At 34.8% G+C, this 22,506-nt stretch overlaps 2 protein-coding genes, 1 long non-coding RNA gene and 1 pseudogene across 5 annotated transcripts; 1 reads left to right on the top strand and 3 right to left on the bottom strand.

Moving 5' to 3' along the window:
* Nucleotides 1–1,371: 1,371 nt before the first annotated feature.
* LOC136070678 (uncharacterized) lies at nt 1,372–4,113 on the bottom strand (annotated as a pseudogene).
* Nucleotides 4,114–4,957: 844 nt separating this feature from the next.
* LOC136070680 (uncharacterized) lies at nt 4,958–5,435 on the bottom strand. The gene is made up of 2 exons (XR_010631915.1): nt 5,136–5,435; nt 4,958–5,006 (listed from the first exon to the last, which is right to left on the bottom strand). It is a non-coding gene; the product is annotated as an uncharacterized LOC136070680 (long non-coding RNA).
* Nucleotides 5,436–8,491: 3,056 nt separating this feature from the next.
* On the top strand, nt 8,492–11,872 carry LOC112033259 (uncharacterized). Of its 2 annotated transcripts, XR_010631914.1 has the most exons (3): nt 8,492–8,650; nt 8,743–11,129; nt 11,716–11,872. XR_010631914.1 is itself a non-coding variant. In XM_065780942.1 (2 exons), exons 1-2 carry the CDS (start codon nt 8,507–8,509, stop codon nt 11,071–11,073), a joined length of 2,475 nt encoding a protein of 824 aa, XP_065637014.1. In that variant the 5' UTR covers nt 8,492–8,506; the 3' UTR covers nt 11,074–11,357. The 2 variants fall into 2 exon arrangements, 1 of the variants encoding a protein (XP_065637014.1); XM_065780942.1 differs by lacking the exon at nt 11,716–11,872 and having other exon boundaries at nt 8,743–11,357.
* A 4,286-nt stretch (nt 11,873–16,158) lies between these two features.
* Nucleotides 16,159–21,167, bottom strand: LOC112033260 (uncharacterized). Of its 2 annotated transcripts, none has more exons than XM_024066031.2 (3): nt 21,049–21,167; nt 17,238–18,013; nt 16,159–16,676 (listed from the first exon to the last, which is right to left on the bottom strand). In XM_024066031.2, exons 2-3 carry the CDS (start codon nt 17,839–17,841, stop codon nt 16,471–16,473), a joined length of 810 nt encoding a protein of 269 aa, XP_023921799.1. In that variant the 5' UTR covers nt 17,842–18,013; nt 21,049–21,167; the 3' UTR covers nt 16,159–16,470. The 2 variants fall into 2 exon arrangements, with proteins under 2 accessions (XP_023921799.1, XP_023921800.1); XM_024066032.2 differs by having other exon boundaries at nt 21,023–21,158.
* Nucleotides 21,168–22,506: the final 1,339 nt, after the last annotated feature.

Below are 22,506 nucleotides of genomic sequence, written 5' to 3'. Positions count from 1 at the left end.
TTTGAGTTGGTGGGTTAACAAAAATAACAAACAGCAATAGTGACATATTAGAGCATTCGCATTAGCTCATATAAAAAATTATGTCTATATTAGAATAAGAACATATTTTATCTATTTTACACGCACTTTTTAAAACACTCTACATCAGATTATCTATTTTAAAAAAATATTATTTCTTTTACAACCAAGAGAGAGAGAAAATTGAGAAATGATTAAAAAATGAAACACAAATTTACACCTTGTGGGTAATTTTGGAGTTTGAATGTGTAAAATTGAGCTATTTTTTTACTTTGTATTATCTAATGCAAATGCTCAACATCTCAAGTGTGTATATATATATATATATATACACATATTTTCCATTTAGAGAAGCAAAGAAAATACAAGAGTTGGACCAATTATAAACAAAAAAAAAAAAAGAAAAAAGAAAAAAGAAAAAGAACCACACGGAGTATGGCTTGATGGTAAGAGTCCTCGTTCTGCACCTAGAGAGAAGCAATTCAAGCGATAGCCCTAGTAAGACCTGTGTGATACATGATAGTATTATCTATTACCGTTACGTGGCGTGGGGTCGATGAGTCCACACTGAAGACTCTTCATAATAAAAAAAAGAAAAAAAAAAGAAAAAGAAGAAAATAACCCGGTGTTGAATTGATTTTATTTTAGTTTTACCGGTCTCCCCTGAGTCATTAGAGTCACGTTAATTTTGTAATGCAACAGTTTTCTCAACCTCTTTCTTTTAACCGTGGCTTTGGCCCCCCTAACCCAAGCCACAATACCTCTCTCTCCCTCAGATTACCATTCTCTCTCTCTCTCACTCTCTCTCTCTCTCTCACATATATACATTAACCAACCAGAGAGAGAGCACCAAATCTCATCGTTTTTTTTTTTTTTTTGGGGACCAAAAGGCAAAAACCCCAACGTCCTCTCTACCCCGCCTCTATTTTCTCTCTCGCAATTCTTAGCCCTCCCTAGATTCACATCTCAACCATTTCGATCCTCGATCTAATCTCTAATAATTTTGGCTTTATTTCTAATCAAAATTGCGCATTCAATCCAATCCAATCCGATTCGATTCAATTTATTGCTATATTGATCGGATTCGATCCAGTTATTACGCTACTGAGAGGAATGGATTCATGTTTTAACAGAGCGTGATAATTTGAAACAAATTGAATATAATATGCCCGGATTAGCGCAGAGGAATAATGACCATTATAGCAATGGTTCTACGGCGTCGTATTCGCTCTCCGCCAATGGCTTTTGGTCCAAGCATGCCGATGATGTTAGCTGCATCCAGCTCCAGAAGGTTCTAGATTCCTTTCCTCCCTAGAAATTTAACATGAAATCCTTATGAAACAATGCGTAGCAACTGCAGTGGAACAAGTAGGACAAAGCAAGCCAATAACTGCATGCAATATATAAGAATTAAATTTTCAGTCTCAGAATAGTGCAATTAGTTCATAGGATATTTGAGGTATCTGTCTTTCTACAGAAAAACCACAAGGCATCAACTAGAGCAGAAAGATTTTCAGAAAGACAGAAGTATATAGATATACAACAGTACTTGATAGCAGCGAAAATCCTTCAGCACCTCTTGTCCTTTAGATGCCATTTCTCCAATTAGAAGAATGTGTCTTCAATTCTTAGCCTAGTTCTCAACCTTTAAAGCCTTCAAACACATGCACTCCTCAACAAGATTTTAATTCTTACATCTTCTAACAATGAAATCACCATATCTTTGTGGGAAGCACTAATTTCTCCACTGGTAATAATTATGTAATTTCATGATTGTTTTCCCATCCAACCTTAGTCATTAATGGAGGAGTTAAGAGTGTTCACTCCAAGAAGATTGTAGCATTTAACTTACCAATTTCCTTCAAAAATAAAGCAATGCTCTACCTTTCAAAACCCTTCCATTATCCCTTATAGCAAACCTCGATAGTAAGTATTGCATCCGGGTCATTTTTTTGACAAGTGACAGTCCTGTAAGGGAACCTACCTTGGGGATCTCTTGCAGCTTGTCCTATTAATAGTACCTTCCATAGTCTCCATAAAATGGTGCATCAAAAATTTCCAAGTCATCCTGCTTCTTAATGGTTAGATACCATATCAGCAACATAAAGAAGCCCAACCATCTGTTTGGTTTGAAGGAAATGAGTGAGAAAAGAAAATGGTAAGGACAAGGGTTGAGAACAAGGAATTTTGCCTGTTTAGTTTAAAATAAAGAAACAGAAGGAGATGGTAAGAAAACATTTCTCAGAGGCCCAACATATGATTCCTCAGCTCAACCAGCAGAAGTGCTAAGGAAATGGCTTGTGTAATGCATTTTTCAATTTTCCCTGTTTTTCGTCAGCTTGCTAACAAGTGCTCATACTTTGTTGTCTATGTGTATAAAAGTAGAATTACTGTATGGGTATTTCTTCCTTCTTCACTAGATAACCAATCATAAAAAGTTAGATTTCCTTCCTAGCATTTTGTCCTTACCCCCTATTTCCTTCTCTAGTTTTTCTTTCCTTCTCCTCAAATTGAAACTAAACAATTGTAAATCCCAAATACTTTGGATAGTGGCTTTATGCCATTTAATCTTCAATCTTGCCAAGCAGCAGTTGAGAATCAAGATATCCGCTAGTTACCAGACTCCTCTCTGGTATCATCAGGGCACCCTGGATGCCCCAACGAACACCAGCTTCAAGATCACAACAAGATGCACGAAAACATATTAATTAAAAAGCAGGTCCATTAGAGATGACTTGGGGAGAATGATTGCCCACCCAAAGGATGCTCCCTCAATGCAGCCTGTGTCCAGTTTCTTTTCTTGGCCAACATTCATGGTTCTTCAAACATTCCATTGACCAACAGCATTCCTAACTGCATGCCTATCAGATATTTGTTTGTAATGTTGTCACCATGACAGGTCGGTAACACATTTCAATCAACCTGCATATTCGTGCTACGAATATCAAATGCCTAATAACTTGATCAACTACCATGGTATGTGAACCAGAATGCAGGTCTTGAAAAAATGGTATGATTTTAGGACCATTATATGTCAAGTGTGAAAAATAAATGTCTTAGATGCCGTTTCTTTTCCTCTGCAGCAGTTTTAGCAGGAATGAGCACCTCCAATGTTAGCATTTATCTCACAGTTCCCAGAATAGAAACTGACTTAATTACCATCAATGGTCATGCATTTTCCACTAATATAAACTGAATTTTACATACAAGGAATAAGCATATAGGTAAAACACCTGTACATAAGCCTCTCTATAAAATCCTCTTCCTTCATCCGTAGAAGAGATTGCCGGGTTTCTTCTCCAAGAGCTGACCAGAAATCCACCAAAGTGTCACAAGAAAGCCTGGCTGTATGCAGTGCACAGGTCTCCCTTGTTCCATGCCCTCTGCCATAACTTGCAACTCCTTGGCTTATCCAACCCCGACCACTCCCACCACATGCATCGGGATAAAGCAACTCACGTTCCCGTTCCCTTGCACGTGCACTGTCAAAAACCTAAATCAAGCAAAATGTAAGCTATTAAAATTGTTAGAGAATAAGATAATAATCAGATTGAACAAATTGATCAGAAATTACATTTTGGAGTCCTTTGAGAGACTTTGCATACAAATAGCAGTCCATAAGTGTCAATGACCCATCACGTGTCGTGGTCAGACCCCCCAAGGATGCACAGAAGGATCTTGAATTTCGTCATGGCAACCATTAGGAACATTCAATCCAGCATTGTTTTGAGTTTTCAAGGCCCCTTGTCTGTTGCAGGGAACATGTCCACCTGCTCCCTCCTGCTGCAAAGACTTTCCATACATGACAATCTGCAAAAAACCTTCAAGCAGTAACCCATTGCATCTAGAGCAGTACATATTCTTACGAGCTTGCTCAAATAGAGTTTGCTTGTCAATCCTCAAAAGCTCCTGCCGAGCTTGCTGCGACAACTCGCCCCAGAACTGATTCCAAAGTAAACAGAAACTTTATTAATGACTAATCCTACTGTCTCATAAGTTCCACACAAACTCAAGTAAACATGTACTTAACGCAACATGCATACACTAAATCAAAATTCATAATTATTAATCCGAAACTAGCTAGTTTAACTGCATTTTTCGTTTATTGGTAAGTTACGTTAGGAAGCACAGACACTTCATTTGGAGTGTCGTATCCGTAACTATATTTGTGTCCGTGCTTCCTAGGTTAAAAAACTTCCCTAGTGAGCTAGAGTTCATTGGCAATCTTAACTACAATCGTTAATACATTAAAGATTAAATCAATGGTTCGGAAATGGCAGCGGGCCCTCCAAGGCGAAACAGAAAACTCTTCAATCTCCACTTCATAAGTGCATTTGTTTCCGCTTATATATTTTGTTTTCCTTCTAGCAGATAAAACACAGGCCAGACGTAAAATGAAATCCAGCCTCAAATTACATCCTCTTAAATCCAATTCCAAAGAATTCCTGACAGTTATAGACACAATAATCAGAATTCTAATTTCCTATTCTCTGCCCACAGATTTGTTTGCAACCAATGCTAAATCCTGATTTTCTAACATATGTGAATAAATAAAACACGAGCTAAACTATCAAAATGGATCTGACGAATCGAGAACACGCATAATCCAATCAAAACAAAGCCTCTAGATAACAATTACACATCCAATCAAATTTGAACCAACCAATCAAAAAAAAAAAAAATACAAAGCAATGATCTAAATTAATTTTCTTATAAATAAAAATAAAAAGAAAAAAAGAAAAGAAAAGAAAGGAAGGGAGGAAAGGAATCTAGAACCTTCNGTGTCGCACAAAGGGGGGAAACAAAAGCATAGGCAGATTAGAAAAGCACAAAAGTGATCAGCAGACTGAACATGCCTGTTCCTTAAAAATAACAGTTGCTGCATCCAGAAGAAACTCCCGAGCAAGTTCAGGACTCTTCGCATGTTTTTGGGGACGGGAGCATTCTCCATCCAGCTCATTTCCGTCCTTGTCCATGGAATCATCATCCTGGAAGTATACATAACATATAAGGTTAATCTAAATCTCACAAAGCAATACCCTGGAAAATTTGTGAATAAAAGGAACAAATTTTAAATGCATTCAAAGATTTTATTAGCCCTAGGGAGATAGAACCACCTCTTCTTCCTCAGCCTCTTCGGCATGTTCAAAAAACCTTCTGATACTTTCCCCTCTTGTGATTGTCACAAAGCCATCCCAACAACGAGCCTGCAATGTACACAGTGTTGACCCTTTAAGGCATGAGCTTTTACAGAAAGCTCAGTGCAGCGGCCATCTAGCTTCCAAGCTCTCAGGGTGATAAAGCATGCACTTAAACTGCCAAGATCAAGGCCACTGACTTGAACACTTCCATTCATTCCAACATTTTCAAATTCCAGAATATCACATTTTCCTTCTCCTGTTCCAACTGCCCACTCAAAGTGACCCCCCCCCCCCCCCCCCCCACACACACACACACACACACAAAAAGTTCCCACACTCTAGTGTGACATAGCTATAACAAGTGCGAGAACAAGTGGAGACCTTACGAGTGTGTTTCCTATAACTATAGGTTTGCATCAAGGGTCAACATTAATGTATTTCTCTTCGCACTAGTGATTGATGAGCTTACTAAATCAATTCAATAGGAAGTCCTTTTGTGTATGCTTTTAGCAAATGATATAACTTTAGTCAATGAAACTAGATGTTAAGTTAATGTTAGAAATATGGACACATAAAATTTAAAGGCTTTTAGTTAAGTAGGAGTAAAATAGAGTACATGAATTGTAAGTTTAGTAAAAGTAGAAACAAAGATGAAGGAGCTGTTTGACTTGATGATAAAGAACTTTGAGCAAGAGTTTTCAACATCTTGGATCAACAATTCACAAAGATGGAGAAATTGAAGTAGATGTGAATCATAAGCTAAAAGTGAGGTGGATGAAGTAGAGAAGTGCATTAGGAGTATGGCAGTATTGTGCGATCATGGAATATCTATTAAGTTGGGAATTTTTATAAGACCAGTTATGCTCTATGGTACTGAATGTTGAGCTATTAAGAAGCAATGTATTCATAAATTTAATGTTGCTAAAATGAGAATATTAAGATGGATAAGTGGAAATGTAAGGAAAAATACAATTCACACTAAGGAGCTTTTCTTAAAGATATGGGTGGCCCCTATTGATGAGAAGAAGAGGGAGAGTCATTTGAAATTGTTTGTTCATATTCAAAGGAGAGTGATTAATGTTATTTTATTGTCTTCCTCTACCTCATTTTTGTATTATTATTTTTGCTTATAAAAAAAATATAAATAAGAGGTAGAGGAAGACAAAAAATAACATTAATAGAAGTAGTACAAAAGGACATGTTAGTTACAGAAGTAACAAAGAGTACGGTTTTGGAATTAACTGAATGGAGAAAAAGAATACATGTGGCCAACCCTGACTAGTTTGTTGAGGCTAACCCCAAATTTTGGGATTAAGGTTTTTTGTTATTGTTGTTATTGTTGTTACACATGATTCTGTGTATATGGAGACAATGTGTGAATTGTGGTGAGTGTGCATGGAGGAAAGACATTTATGATGGGGAGCTAAGTAGATGTAAGATGGTTTCCAATTACAAGAGGTGCATCAAGAGTTGGAAACTAAACCTTTGGTTGTTGAGAGATGGGTATTTTGTCATGTTGCTTGCAGATGGTTGCAACTTTAGCTGCCTTGAAGCAAAATTCTATGTTGAATTGATGGAAAGCTTAAGAATATAAAAGGTTGTAGGATAGCCGGACTTAAAATACAGGGATTCTACGTTCAGTGACTATTCCTAGAAGGTCAAAAAATGAAATATTTACAAGGGGATACCTAGTCCTAGTGATCACTTTTACTCATTGGGAAAGATTGAAAAGGATGTTGGTTCATATAAGTATAAAAAGTTTTCTTGAAAGAAAGAATATAGAATGAATTATAGCAAGAATGTAGAGATGGAAGAATGCAACTGGCCAATTGTTGGATCTATAAGTCCTATATAATTGACATAGTATTGTAAATAAGGTGAAGATCCAACCGAAATGCATTTTGATTATACATGTTGGCTAATCAAGGAAGAGAAAAGAACACACGCAGACACACACATATATGAAATGTGTTTGGCTGAGCAGAAGATGTTGAGATTATGAGTGGTAGCACAAGTATAAGGTGTGCAGCAGGTGTAGAATGGATAACATTAATGAAAAAAAGTATTCGACTAAAGGTTTCTCTTTACCCAACCTTAAGAAGCTGGGATCTAATGCTCTTTTGAGCTGGGTTTTGTTCCTATGGTCTAGATGATTGTACTGCCCTCATACTGCAATAACTACTTAACTGTTCCGTTGTTGCTATGGTTAATATGTGTAAATGACCTTTTCAAAGAAACCTTTGGCCCACTAAAGTTGCTTCAGGATCATTTCTATGGCTTAGCAGCTCCCCTTAACACTGTAATTCATTTCCCATGATTCAATTAGCAATGCTACATCCTACTTTTGGGGATTAAGTTGCAACAAAGTCAAAGCAGACACCTTTTTTATTTGATTTTTTATATGTAAAAATATTTGTTTAAAAAAAAAAGATCACTTCATGTTCAAGATGATGAACACAAAGAATCATACAACGAAATGAAGTGAGTCTTGAAACTTAAATATAGAAAGTCAAAGCAGGCACCTTGGTATTAGCAAGCAGTGTTATTGTTGCATAGCAAACGAACAAGTGTATCTGTTTGGTTTGGGTGTTCATAAAGGAAAGTAATGAAATAGAATGGAATACAAGTTGCAATGAGAATAAGGAAAGGAATGAAACTAAGCTATCTTGTTGGGATGTATTAAAAGATAGGAATGAGAAGTAAATAAGCTTGTTTGGGAGTACCATTAAAGAGAATGGAAATGAATCATTTAATAAAAGTAAGCAGTTATCGTTTGTTATTATTTTTATTATTGATGAGAGACCAAACCTGTTAAGAGAGATGAGAGAGAGTTGCTAGCCAGAAGAGAAAGAAAACCTAGATGTGAAAAGAGTAAAGTGAGGGGTATTACAGGAACTTCGTAAAATATGAAGGGCTTTATGAGGATTTTGGTCAACGTTTCATTAAACTCATTTTTATTCCCTCTTATTCATTTCAATTTTAGGGGAACAAGAAATTGGGGTTTTGAGCGAAAAATGAGAAATTGGTGTTCCCTCAGATGCCCATTCTATTAACTCATAAACTTCCAAACAATGAAATGGCTTCCCATTCCCTCCTACTTAAATTTCCAAATCGTTAGGAATGGAAGGAACATACTTAAAAGATTCGTTCCTTTTCATTCCTTTCCGCACATTTCCCCCCTCCCAAACAGGTCCTAAAGTAATTTTTTGGTCCCAAACATGTTTTAGAAATTGAGAAAAGAAAGGACCAGAAGAGATGGCTGGCATCATGTAGATCTTCCCTCTAATGCTCGTGGAAGTGCAGTATTTGTGTGTGTGAATGTAACATGTTCTCCATCTCATTATGTGATGTTATTCTTTCAGGTTGAAAAGGCATTCAGGGAAGGAACTGCCCGCCAAAATGCACACAGCATCTTTGTCTGCCTTGCGCTAAAACTGCTGGAAGAACGTGTTCATGTTGCATGCAAAGAAATCATTACATATGAAAAGCAGGTCTTAATATTTTTGGTATTTAAGCGTAGGATTTTAGCAAAAAAAGATTTCTTGAGGATATTTTTCTCACAAATATATGTTTTTCCCTACAGATGAAACTTCTTGAAGAAGAAGAGAAGGAAAAACGTGAAGAAGAAGAACGCAAAGAGAGGAGAAGAACAAAAGAAAGAGAGAAAAAGCTCCGAAGAAAGGAAAGATTAAAAGAGAAAGAAAAGGATAAAGAGCAAAAATGCTCTGACTCAAATCAAATTACTGTTCCTACTGATGTCTCAAAGGAAGAATCATCACCAAGTGTTGATGAGGAGCCAAATAATCCTGTCAGCTGCCAGGATGCAGTTAGTGAAGTTGGTGATAACATTCTATCTTGGCCTGGATCTCCTGATATTCAAGAGGAGTTGTCAAATGGATATATTACTTCGATAATGCAAGACGACTCTTTTGATTGTCCCAATGGGGAGATTAACTATGTGAAAGATTGGAATGGTTCTTTTATAGCTGATCAATCAAATTTTTCTCGTCGGAGACCAAAATATCGGAAAGAAGTTCAACTGGATCCATCTTTGAAGTGGTCTGACAGACGCCGATTTTCAGCTGCAGAAAGTGGGGCAGTGGTTAGGTCTGAGCCAAGATATTATGGTGATAATTTTGAGACTCCTTCCAGAAGCATTATTGGATCCAATAGGCAGTCAAGGATGAATGTTCCAAAGTCTAATGGTCGACATTGTGGCCCCAAGTTTCATGATAAGTTTTCCAGCAACAGAGTGAGTGACAGATATGACTTCCATTCTTGCAGCTGTAACCAGAACAATGAATATAGAGCAAGGGTTGATACACATGTTTCTACAATCAGACTAATTCGGGAGACTAAATCTGTGAGTAAGTTAGAGTCTGCATTGGATATGTCCAAGCAGTTTTATCGTGTTAACAAGTACAATCAAATGGAGTACTTGCGTGATGGTTGTGGAAGACCTAAAAGCAAAGTCATCGCAGGGAACAATCCTCCTGCAAAAGAACTTCATTCCAAGAAAGTTTGGGAGCCCATGGAATCACAGAAAAAGTATCCACGAAGTAACTCAGATTCCGACATTACCTTGAGGTCAACTACTTTCAAGGTTGAAGGGGTGGAACCTGATAATAACCTTATCAAGTCATCTGCTGACAAGTGTTGTCATGAACACAGTGGAGATTCAGCTGATATTGATCAGGAAAATAGTAATTTGAAGGAATCAGGAAACTCTAGCATTGTAGTGGATGGGGCCTGTGAGAATGGACTTAATGTGGGAGCAAAGGGCCCTTGCAACTCAGCTGCTTCTGAGGAAATTGGACTAAGTCCTAACGGTTTTGCGAATTCTGATAGTTCTACATCAAATGGGACCTTAGATCCCATTGTGAGTAGCACATCCAGTTCTGATAACTCCTCGTCATGCCTAAGTGAGGGCGACAGCAATACAACCTCTTCAATCCATGGAAATCTGGAATCCTCTTCTACATCAGATTCAGAAGATGCAAGCCAGCAATCAGAAGGTAGAGAATCATGTGTTCAAAGTGGCTTCTCTGAGTGTCATGAAGTTAAAATGGAGAAGAATCAGAATTCAAATGGCGGGGAGGTTACTGGAAGTGGGGCATCAATTGGGCTTTCATTGGATGGAGCAGGAACAGGAAGTATTTCTGTGGAGAAACCACCAGCACGAATCTCCCAAAATTTTGACAATAATGGATTGTCTGCTGTCGGCATTGGTTCACACCATCAAGGCATGCTTCCTCCAATGCATAACCAAAATATACACTTTCCAGTGTTTCAAGCTCCTTCAACAATGGGTTTTTACCATCAAAACCCAGTTTCTTGGCCAGCAGCTCATGCTAATGGTTTAATGCCCTTCGCCCATCCCAACCACTATTTATATGCTAGCCCTATTGGGTATGGAGTGAATGGAAATTCACGCTTCTGCATGCAGTATGGTCCCATGCAGCATATAGGTACCCCTCTATTTAACCCCAGTCCAGTCCCAGTTTATCAACCAGTTGCTAAAGCTAGTGGCATAAATGCTGAGGAACAAATTCAGATCTCTAAGCCAGGTGCAGGACAAGAAGCTTTCAATGAAGTTAATACGGAGAAGGTGGCTCCCACTGGAGCACATCCAAAAGAAGCTACGCCACATGAAGAAGGTGGGAAAAATGACAATTCTGCCAAATTGCATACAGGCAACACTGGGTTTTCCTTGTTCCATCATGGGCCTGTTCCTATTTCAAATGGATATAAATCAAATCTCGTGCCTTCGAAAGAACGGATTATGGAGGATTTTTCTCAAGAATGTCCAACAGATCATGTTGAGAGTGATCACGTTTTAAATAAGAAAGAGAGTACAATGGAAGAGTACAACTTGTTTGCAACAAGTAACGGCATACGGTTTTCATTCTTCTAATATAGTAATGAGAAGGTTAAAGGTGGCTGTTGTGAAGTCCCTGTCTTCTTTATTTGGTAAGAGAGGTTTGAGTACTTTGTAATTCGGTACAAAATAATCTTCAGAAATTGCAATTTTAGCTTACAGTTTCCATAGATGATTGTTTTCCAATTTGTCACATTGTTTTTCCTAATGTGTCGAGGAACCCAAAAAAAAAAAAAAAAAGTTTGCGAGAGTGCATAATGTTTGAAGAGTTCTGTATGAGGTTAGCTTTTTTCATTAATGAAGCATTTATTGGTATGAAATTTTATTCTTGGCTAGTTGGAACTGATATCATTTCATCTTGAACGCTAATACCATCATCAGGTAAATTACTTAGGGAGTTTGCGTGACAGATGAACATGGATGCATCTTCTAGTCTATGAAAATTATATCTTCATTTTCTCTTTCAAATTCTTCAGGATCAACCGTAAGCTGTGGAAGTATATAATTTTTTACCCACAGAATTTACTCTCAAATGATTGTCATCTAAAATCTTGATGACTTGTTCTGGTGTCAGAGGACATTGTTACAAACTTTTGAATCCTGCTTTTTACTGCCATCGTCTTTTTCCTCTCCAGATCAAATTGTTGTTGATTCATAACTCTCGTTTTCTTTTATCAGGTAGAAAATTATGAGGAGCTATAGACTGCAGCAAATGATGGGGAAGTACTAAGTACAGTCAATTGGATAGGTCAATTGTAGGGTTGTATATGAACCAAATTGGTTATGCACAATAATACTTGATTGGGCAAAAAGTTTATTTATGTTCCTTTGTTTAGTATATGAGTTCAACTTAAGCCAAAATTTAGGTTTGCCTATTAAACGAGTAGCTCAAATATATATATAAAATCAAATATAATGGATTTTTGGTTGACCTCGTTATATTTTGTTACTTAAGCTTTTAGGATCTATTTAGTTAGGGTGAAATAAGGAGGATAGAAAATAAGTGAGAGAAAAGTGGAAAGAAAATTGATTTTATGGGTGTTTGGTTGGGAAGAATGAGATGATAAAAAATTGGTAGGATCTAAGTGTTCTCTCTTCTACACATCAAAATTGTATCTGCCAAATTTAGGGAGAAAATAGATGGGAGAGAAATAGTTGCAGTCAATGATTGAACTACCCCCTCCTCCTTTAATGTGTTGGATGTTGCCTTTTTTTTTATTTTTTATTTTCTTTCTTTCTTCAGGTCATGGGCATGATAGTGCTTTGTTTTTGTTTTTTTTTTTTTTTTTTTTTTTTTTTTTTTTTTTTTTTTAATTTGTTTAACTAGACATGATTTTTTTTAACTTTTTTTTTCTAGGCATGATTTTCCTTTTTTAATAAATTTGGGTGATTGCATTTTTTTTTCTTTTCATTATTTTGTTTTAATTGAGCATCATTTTTAACAAATGCATATAAGTAAATTTATACAAACTCAATTTTTCTATCTCTCCACTTTTCTACTTTCAACCAAATACAGAGGGAAATTAAAATATTTTATATTCTCCTACCTTTCCACCCCTTCCCTAGTTTTTATCCTCTCACTTTTCTATCTTCCCAATCAAAAGGACCTTAAGGTCTCTCAATTTATATATCTATATTCTAAATTTTTTTTTTTAATTGAGTTTAGATTCTATTCTGTATTTAAACCTTGTTGGGGGGGGGGGGGGGGGGCGGGGATTTTGTGACATGGGCTGAAACACTAAAATGAGCCCAAATTTCTCCTTCGATTCATTGAAATGTGATTGTGTTTAGGGAGTCAATCCAAAATTCCAAATATTTGATGAATAAAAGGCTATTGGTGCTATAGAAGAGAAGAATCAAAATGCTAAAGAACCAGTACCAAAAATGCTTAGAACACAATGTCTGGAACTGTTTTACACATACAGTGGAAGGAGGACTTTGAAGAGAGAGAGAGAGAGAGAGAGAGAGAGAGAACTCTCTTGTATCTCTACTTTTACCCTTAAGCTTCGAAACGATGTAAATCTTAAGTGGCTGAGAGGGTTTTGCTCTGAAGTTGTGGTTTTCTAAGGTTGAACGTTAATGTCTTTGCTTTGGACTGACGGGGGAATTTTATATTGAGTTTATGGGGTGTTAATGATTGGTTTTTAGTTAATAGATGAGGCTTTTGACCTCCCTAGTGTTGAACAAAAGGTAATTGCAGCTAACATTTGTTTGGATAAAAGAAAGACTTTGCTTTTAACACAAACGGGGAAAGATCTTGACTAATTTTGATTGGGTGTTTTTTCCCAGCCCCCTCATCTCCTTTGGAAGCTTCTCTTTGTGGTAGCCAGCAGCTAAGACAACTAAGGTGGTCAGCCATGATTTAGGATCCTAGAAAGGGTTGATCAGGACACTTAGCCATATATAGCGAAAATGAGAAGCCTCCGTTTAGGTGAAAGTCTTGGGTTCCAGACCCTTTTCAAGGACCCCTGGTACTACTAGCATCCCCAGCCTACTTAGCAGCATGCATAGATTGGACTCATGTAAAAAGACTAAAAAGAGTTAGCTCATGCCCTCCAAACACGCTCTCTCAATTCTCTATGGGTTACACAGTACGCATAAAAGGATAAAATAAATTACAATATATGAATTGGGACTACAAGGAAGTTGGGCTCGGCCGAATTGGACTTGTAGAAAATTTTTCATGAAAACAACCATCAACAAACCCTCAATTAGAATCTTAATGCATAATATTTCCTTAAAGGGTAAACTATGTATTTGATCATTATCTTTTACATCATATATTAATTTGATTCCTAACATTTCAATTGTGTCAATTTAATCCTTATCGTTATCTCTTGGATGAAAATTGTTGACGTGACAAACAACCAAAATAAAAAATTAGTTTATTACTACATCAACTGAAACTATTTTTTTTTTTTTTTGCCACTAGCCACATTAGCAATTTCCATTCAAGAGATAATGGGATAGATTAAATTGACACGATACTAAAAGATTAAAGACCAAATTAAAATATATCATAAAGGATAGAAACCGAATACGTAATTTACCCTTTCTTGAATAGTAGAATAAATAATTTCATATTCAAATACAACTTTAATAAATACCTATTAATTATTATCATAATTATATAATTAATAGTTCCATATTAAAGCACAATCATAATAAATACCTATTTACAAAAATGATTAAATTTCATATTTCATATTTCATATAAAGACACAATCTTAATAAATGTCTATTAATAACTATTATAAATTTATAATTATCAAACTTCACACAAATAAAAGAGTGGAAATAATTTTTTTTTTGAAATAATTTTATATTTTTATTAAACATTGTTATCATTGCATGAGTTGCTAACTAGTAAAATAATATATTTGTGAGCAAACTTGTGAATATGAGGTTCCCTAAAATCATACGCAATGCAACCCAACTCATACCCCAAGCTTATGATGAATTCAGACTTAAGAGAAAAGCTAAGGGAGGATTAATTTGGCAGCTAATGGTTTATATGACTGCCATGCTTATTGGTCAACATGTAAGCTTTAGACACATGAACTAAGAAGCTGACCCCAAACAACCTTCCTCCTTGCCCAGGATGTTGACATTACTAATTTTGCCTTGGCATTGGTCACATCACTACATCAGTGGGAATCGGGAACATTTCCCCTTGTGTTTATAACCAAACATTGCTTTCACCTATGCGAATAACCTAATTAGGAAATGAAGTTATGTCAGCAAAGCTCATGGTAAGCACTCCACCCCAAACAAAAAGCAAATTAAGCACTCAGACACTTGGGAAAACACATCCACCGTAGAATGCAAGTCATAAAATCGCTATTAAAGGGGAAGACTTGTACAAAACTCATCAACCAGAGCAAGAACAAGTGGGCAAACAGCATCAAAACTCCTTGCATCTTATAAAACGCATTGCTCTTTTGTGTTTTGTGCCCTTTCATTTAGCTTTATCAACCATACACCCATTAGGTGTGCGTTTGAATTGGAATGGAAAATTAAAATTATTTTATTATTTAGCTTATTAGATCTCACTCTCTTCCTTTTAAATTAGTTTTTCTCATGCTTTATCATCTAATTATACATAAGAATTTTTTCCTTTCATGACTTGGTGTACTCTTGCATATATAGTTCTTTCTAGTTTAACATTGATCTATAGAGCAACTCTTCCTGACGACTTCCACAAATATTTCAAAAGTGTTTTCATCATGAGATTTTAACTTTTAAGGTACTTTAGTCGTTTGGGGGTTTAAGATGTTATGTTCTCTTGAGATTGAAAATGTTTTATTCCCATAAAAGAAAATGGAACACTTTCAGCTTTAAAGAAAGTGTTTTTCCAAAAATAAATTTTACGCTGAAACAAATATGGCCTTAGTTTGACAACCAAATTATGTTAAGCAATCAGATTTTAGTCAGGCGTTCGATTGAATTGGTTAGTCTTCTAACAAGTTAGCAATTTAGGTTGATTATCTAGGAAATATATAGGGTAGTTGGAAATATTATTGGAATGGCGTTTTTGTTGAAAATAAAAAGGATTTTTAACCGAAATTTAAAAGCAGCATGAATTAGGTTGAAACAACCCAAACTTTTTGTAATCCATATGCTTTCAAGCTAACAATACAAAGAGGTTCAAGTGATAACCTAAAAAAAAAAAAACAAAAAGGAAAGCTGACACGAGGTAAAAACTGGGGCTACCACGTTAGCAAAAACTACTCAACACTCTCCTACTAGACTGTTATCCCTTGGTTTTGAGTTTGGATTTCGTTTTTCCATGGGCTAAGCTTCACTAAATATAATGGGCTAAAGTTTCTTTTGCCCAGCTTGGTGGCCCATTTAATGTGGCCGTGTCCTCTTGGGCTGCTTGGGCCAATGGGCCTCTTGCTCGTTTGTGCATCCTATTGGGCCTCATCTCGTCTAGTTGGGCCTACGCTTTAAAGCCCTATTGTAGGGCCCAAAAAAGCCCTAAACAAAATTTAACGTTCCAGCTAGATGATATAAGATGTGGAATTTTTACCATATTTTTCTAGAGCTTTGATCCGGTTTTAGAAATATTCTCATCAGTGAATATAATGCAAGTCCCAGAATCAAATGACCAAAACTCGGTTACAAATGCCTTCCTCGCCAAAGGCCACTAGCTGAATGATACATGAATTGAGTTTACCACAAAGCTTCTAGTATAAAAGTTGGTACACGAGCAGAAACTAGGCTAGCAGGTTGATACAATTGTTTATATAAAACAGAAGATAAGGTATGTTGAAAACCCAAGACAGATTGGGAGGAGAAAGCAAACAAAGAGATTTAGCCAAACAGCTCAACTTCTTCTCAGCTTTTACAGTTGCACATCAAATTGTCACATTAAAGCTCTTTCTTAACACATCAAATGAAGTTTGGTTTAGGTAACAAATAAATCTGCTCTTAATTTCTTGCATCAGAGAACTTCAAAACAGCAAGATAAAAACCAGGTTCATCTACAAATTCAGCCACATCAAAAGAATGATCAGCTGCCACTTTCTGTAATGTCATCTTCTCGGGCAAATCAGATGTTATGACATCGGGATTTTGTTGTTGCTGCTGCTTTAAGACGTCCCTTCCTTGGGGATGGCTAATAACCACCCTTGCACCTATAGAAGCATCAGAAAAAGCTCAGAAGTGCAAGTAGTAACATAAAAGGAAGCAAGAGCACAATCTAAGGATCCACCCTCACCCCACCCCACAAAACACCCCCTTTAACCCTTTTTTGACAGACACACAACATTATGATATGATACAGTTTCATTCACACTATCTCATCATCTTTACTATAAAAGATGTTTCCACCAGAGTAGCGCAATTTGAAGTAACCTATATACCACAGCCTGAGGGTTGATATTATGGAATTTAAGGTAAGAATTAGGATATAAGTTAACAAATTGTATTATTAACCAGTTATAATTTCAAGGTTAAACGTTTTTAACATACCAAATTAATAAAACTTCACTAGGTTGAACCGAGTCACGTAATCAGATGAAAAGAAAAAATCCAATATCTGTTCATGTTAATTAATTTTTCCTATCAATGAATAGATTTAGATGTCTAGGGGAGAAATCCTTTACCCACAAATGGAAGGAGTCCAATGCTGCTTTAAAATGAAACTATTAATTTAACATTAATAACACCCACAACAATATCTAATAAAAGGTTACCTGTCGAACAAAGTTTTGCAAGAGCTCCAAAAACCTGGTCAAGATTAAAGGACAAAGCAGGAAGAAAATAGAGGAACACAACATCTAGTGGAGCCCACTTCTCTGGCACATATATAAGTTCTCCTTGCCAACATTTAACCTTGTCATATTTTTCTTTGATGCCAGCTAACAGAAAGAGTGAATTGTGAACGACAAGCAAAAGTTGGCATTTTGATGAATCAACCAACTGATCTACAAATCCTTCAGAACCAATTGAAACCAACACCTTAGAAGGTTCTTCAATCTCTCCTGCAGAAATAATGCGATCAATATTTTTGTTAAGCTCCTCTCCGGATATCAAATTATCTGAATCAAGAAATGACCAATCTTTTTCAACAAAGTCTTCGAAGTTAATTACAGATACTGCTCCCTCATTTGGGGGAATTGTAGCACCAATGGATGACTTATGAGCACATAAAGGATGGTTTGATTTTAGTGCAGAGGAGAGAGAAAGTGGCAAGTGGTGGTGAACATATAAATTTTGTGGTTGTATTTGAAGACATGGTGTGAACTGCCATCTATGTGATGGAAGGAGGAAAGAAGCAGGTGAATAGAGAGAATTCATGGAAGAAGATCTATGTATTCCTTTAAGAGACACTCTTGGTCTAAAATGGATGCTTTCAGCTCTGTGCGTGTATATGATAATGACAAACGAACCAAATGCTGTTACAGCTAATATTTCATAAGCTCATCTGTTTAACCTCTTTTCCACTAATTCTTGTAGCTCAACCATGCACCTGAAATGAAAAAGACAAATGTTAATGCTCAAAGTGCTAACGTGAAGTCGCAATAGTACTCAAATAACTTTGACAATTCAGACCACTAAATGGTAGTTCAGTGGTTATATATCTTCCCAAAGTAAAAGACGATTTTAACTAAATTTAATTACACGCTCAACATAGGCCAATCGCAATTATCAGTCATTGGAAATTCTAACCTATAACCATCCATCTACAAATTACACAAACACAAAATCGCAAAAAAAATAAAAATAAAAATAAAAATAAATAAATAAATAAATTGCATATTTGGTCCTCAACCTTTGAATTCTGTTTCAAAATTTTCCATATACTCTAAAATGTTTTAAAAATTTTCCTTCTTGTCATTTAAAGGATCCAAAATGATGGCGTAGCAAACAAAATTCATGAAATGAGGTCACTTTGATATGGCATGAATCTTGTTTGTCACGTTAACATTTTTTATTCATCACATGACAATAAGAACTTTTTGGAAACAATTTTGAAAGCATAGGACTAAAAATGAAACATTTTAAAATATACCGATGATTTTGAAATAAAACTTAAAGGTTGAATCTTCAGAAATAATAATAATAATCAAAGGTTGAAGATAGAATATGCAATTTAATCAAAGAAACAACAAGTAAAGAAGTGGGTGACTGCCACACTACAATTGACTAAGTGGATGGACTCCAGCAATCAACCAAACCCCATTACAAAGAAGTTGTTAAAGACACATCTAACACATCATCATACCCCATAGTACTAGTTGCAAACCCGTGCGATGCATGGGATAATTTAACGAAATTTATATATATTTACTTTACTCTAATAAATATTAAATACTTGTTTCAAAATGAATATGTTTCATTTTCTATTCATAATATGGCTTGAAGCATATTATGATTTCTTTTTCTTTTTCTTTTTAATCAAGAATAGTGCAGAAAGTTATAATATCAAGAGAATACAAATTGACTAAAAAAGGATGAAACTCTTAACAAATTTAAGTTAATAAAGAACATTTGTGTGTATAAATCTTTCCATTTACGAAAAATATAAAGGAAAAAGAAAAAAAAGTCAATTAGAAGAACAAAGTAATTAACCCAACAAAGCAAGTTGTTGAAAATTGTATTTGTTGAAAGTAAGTAATTAACCTACTGAAAGAAATAAGTTTTTGTTGACATTTTTCCTTCAGAATAATTTTCATAAACTAAGAAGAATAGGTGTTTATTCGTTTGCACATTTCTTGTAGGAACACTTTGTGGCATATCTGTCATTGTGCTATCCAACCTCAAGTATTATATCTAGCACATTTCACTGAAATAAACAAATCAGCAGTGTATGTTGTTTTCTTAGCACAGAGATAGCCAACAAATTAATTCATTTTGAGATTCTAACTCAAAGTCTCACTTTAGCCACTGCATTCCGTCAACGATCAATAGAATCTTTTTAAAGAAAAATCATGCCCAACAGCTATATAAAGATGGCCGAATCCCAATAACACTACCATAGATAACCTATAATTATATATATAAATTACATTCCCACTTTTTTTGACTGACCACACAGAACTCATTATTAAAAATAATAATAATAATAACACAATGATACAAAAAGAGGGGGGATGAAACATATATTTGACATAGATCCCAGAAATTAATATTGAAAACTGAAAGCATACTCAGAAACTTAAAACTTCAAAGAGTCTCTCAAGTATATAGAGCCCCTAAAACAATTGGGTAAAAAACTATTATTGAGAGCGGATTATATTCTTAGATCCTTTCATAAATTAAAATAATAAATGAAATAAGCCTTTCACAGTCATCTTTATTATATTTCTGTAGAAACTAAACATGAAAATCACAATAACAAACTACAAAAATTTTACTAAAATTTTACTAAAATTATAAACTTTGACACTTTCAATGACAATAACCATCAAACAGGTACAGGAAAAATTAAATTTGAAATCATAATGGAGATTAAATTATAAGTTTACTATTTCAATCAAATTTAACAGAAGATTGGAATAATTAAAAAAAAAAAAAAAAAAAAAAAACCAAAAAGTACCTCTCGAAATATGATTTTGAATAAAATTTAGCACCAACTTAACAATAAATTAAGGATAATTAACATATAAAATTTAGATAATAAAGTCATTTTGGAAACATCATATAGCCAAGTTTCAACCAATATAATCAAATCCAATGACACCAATACATATTAGAAAATTCATATAAGATTAGCACAAGATGTTGCTTAGATAAGCATATCAAAGCACTCTGCAAAATAGAAGTTTTGGCAAAGATGTGAAAAAGAATGGCTAACTAAATGGGTAGATAAAGTCACCTACTTAGTATTATTAGGTTGCAGCCAATTTGATCAACAGAACAGAACATTGCAGAATAAAGCTGAAAGAAGCAATATTTTTGAGCAGAATTTTTCAATGTTGCGGTGTGCTCATGCTCATTATCATGAGTATATATTAATCGTTTCCATTAATAAAATACCACAACTTATCAAACAAAAAAGTAATAACTTTTATGTAATTCTTCAGACTATCTTGTATGTTTATTATGCACAAGAGATAGTCTTTTTCCTTTATCAATTAAATTACTTATCAAAACCAAAAAAAAAAAAGAAAAAAAAAAAGACTGATTGAAATGGTGAAAATTTCAACTGGGTTTCGCCCTACAAACAATGATGCATGCTTAAAAGCATAGAAACAAACACATATTAGACGCGTATTGTGCATATTTTGAAAGAGGAATTTTATCAAACAGCTGAACTGCATTGAACTGAGAAGCAAACCTTATAAAGTCACATAAAGTTTAAACAGTCAAGTCATTCTGAAAACATCATATAGCCAAGTTTCAACCAATATAAACAAATCGAACAACACCAATACATATTAGAAATTTCATATAGTTCATACACCTAGTTTCAGCCTGTGTGTTTTTCAAAATAATTGAAAGCAGGGAGGCAGAGAAGCAACTGAGAGGGGAATACCGGAGGCAGGGAAACATGATCAATACCCAAATAGTGGAGAAGATGCGGAGACAGATAAGGCTGGCGGAGAGGAGCAGAGTGAGAAGATAGAAGCAGAGTGAGCAGAGTGAGAGACTGAGAGTTGAGTTGTCTTTTTAAAATAAAAGGAAAAACAAAATATTGGTGGCGTCTTCAAAACTAACTAACGTGGCAAGCTATCATGAAATCAGAAAAAAAAAAAATGCAGAGACAGTTTGATAGAAGAGTTTGAGTAACGTTGTTTGTAATTTTTTAAAATACGTGTAAGTGTAAAAGTATATAGAAATGTGTGTAATATTATTTAAAAACTGAAAATATGTTGTTTAACTACTTTACCAAACAGGGCCTAAACACTTTGTTTTATAGTACAAAAAAATCGCTAAACTGTGTGATACACGGGATAATTAAATTTAAAATCACATATATTTAAAAAAGCGAATTGAGAGTCTTATATGAAAGAACTATTAATTAAAATTTAATAGGAGAATTATTTTATAATTTCAAATAGTTTCTCATAGGTATTGTATAGGTGTCAACCATGTAGGATGCATATTTTAAATTAAAAAAAAAAAAAAAAGACTATAATGGTGGGTGGTGGCTGCTTTTGTTTTACTCTTTATCCCCCTTTTTTTTTTTTTTAATAGGATATGAACAAATAAATTGTAGTAGAATTTGAATAGTTTTTCATAGGCATTGTGTATGTATCAATAAAGTAGGATGCATATTTTAAATAAATAAATAAAACAAAACTTCTAATACTCACATGCACCAACGCTACACCACCACCATATGTATAGAGGTTATTACACGCTTGCTTAGTTTCTTATCAATGTAAATTGCCACTTTTAATATGAATTATGCACCTCCTCACTCCATATAATTCTACTAATCAATATGAGATTTCAAAATCAAGTAGGAAACCTCTAAAGCATTCCCATATGGACTATACTTCTCCTATTTTTTAAAAATACCTATGGACTATATCACAACTTTAATATAAAATTGATTATTGATGATAGGAAATTTGTGGTTTTGATGGTAAGGAATAAGCTTTTTTTCTTGTTATTGATGACAATTTTTTTTATAGAGTGGTTTTTCCAAGATCATATGAGGGTTCTATATATAACATACATAGTAGTACAAATTACACCAACGTTAAAGAAAATTTGATTGATGAAATTGTTAATTATTAAAGGCAAAAAGCACTAATCCTTACATTTTCAGGTGATTTCCATTTTAGTTTATAAATTTTATTTTTATCGTTTTTAGTCTCTATTCTGAAAAGCGCTTCCCATTTTAGTCTCTGCCGTTACTCATTTAACAGAATTATCCTATGTGGCAAACGGTTCAACAGTAAATGCTGACGTGTTCATTAAAATAATATTAAAAAAATTATTTACATTTTTAAAAATGCCACATCAGTAATTTAATTTTTTTTTAAAAGCTACATCAGATAAAAATAATAT

The sequence above is a fragment of the Quercus suber genome, unplaced genomic scaffold (assembly GCF_002906115.3).
Source record: "Quercus suber isolate HL8 unplaced genomic scaffold, Cork oak 2.0 scaffold_251, whole genome shotgun sequence".
Lineage (NCBI taxonomy): Eukaryota > Viridiplantae > Streptophyta > Magnoliopsida > Fagales > Fagaceae > Quercus > Quercus suber.
The sequence above is the reverse complement of the archived record's forward strand: the minus strand, read 5'-3'. Positions and strand labels throughout refer to the sequence as shown.

Excerpts from the sequence above, each read along its gene's own strand:
- LOC112033259 (XM_065780942.1), top strand. The coding sequence starts at position 8,507 with ATGTTATTCTTTCAGGTTGAAAAGGCATTCAGGGAAGGAACTGCCCGC. Across the intron at positions 8,651-8,742 it reads TCATTACATATGAAAAGCAG|ATGAAACTTCTTGAAGAAGA; the intron begins GTCTTAATATTT and ends TTTTCCCTACAG.
- LOC112033260 (XM_024066031.2), bottom strand. The coding sequence starts at position 17,841 with ATGAATTCTCTCTATTCACCTGCTTCTTTCCTCCTTCCATCACATAGA. Across the intron at positions 16,677-17,237 it reads TGCAAAACTTTGTTCGACAG|GTGCAAGGGTGGTTATTAGC; the intron begins GTAACCTTTTAT and ends ATGCTTCTATAG.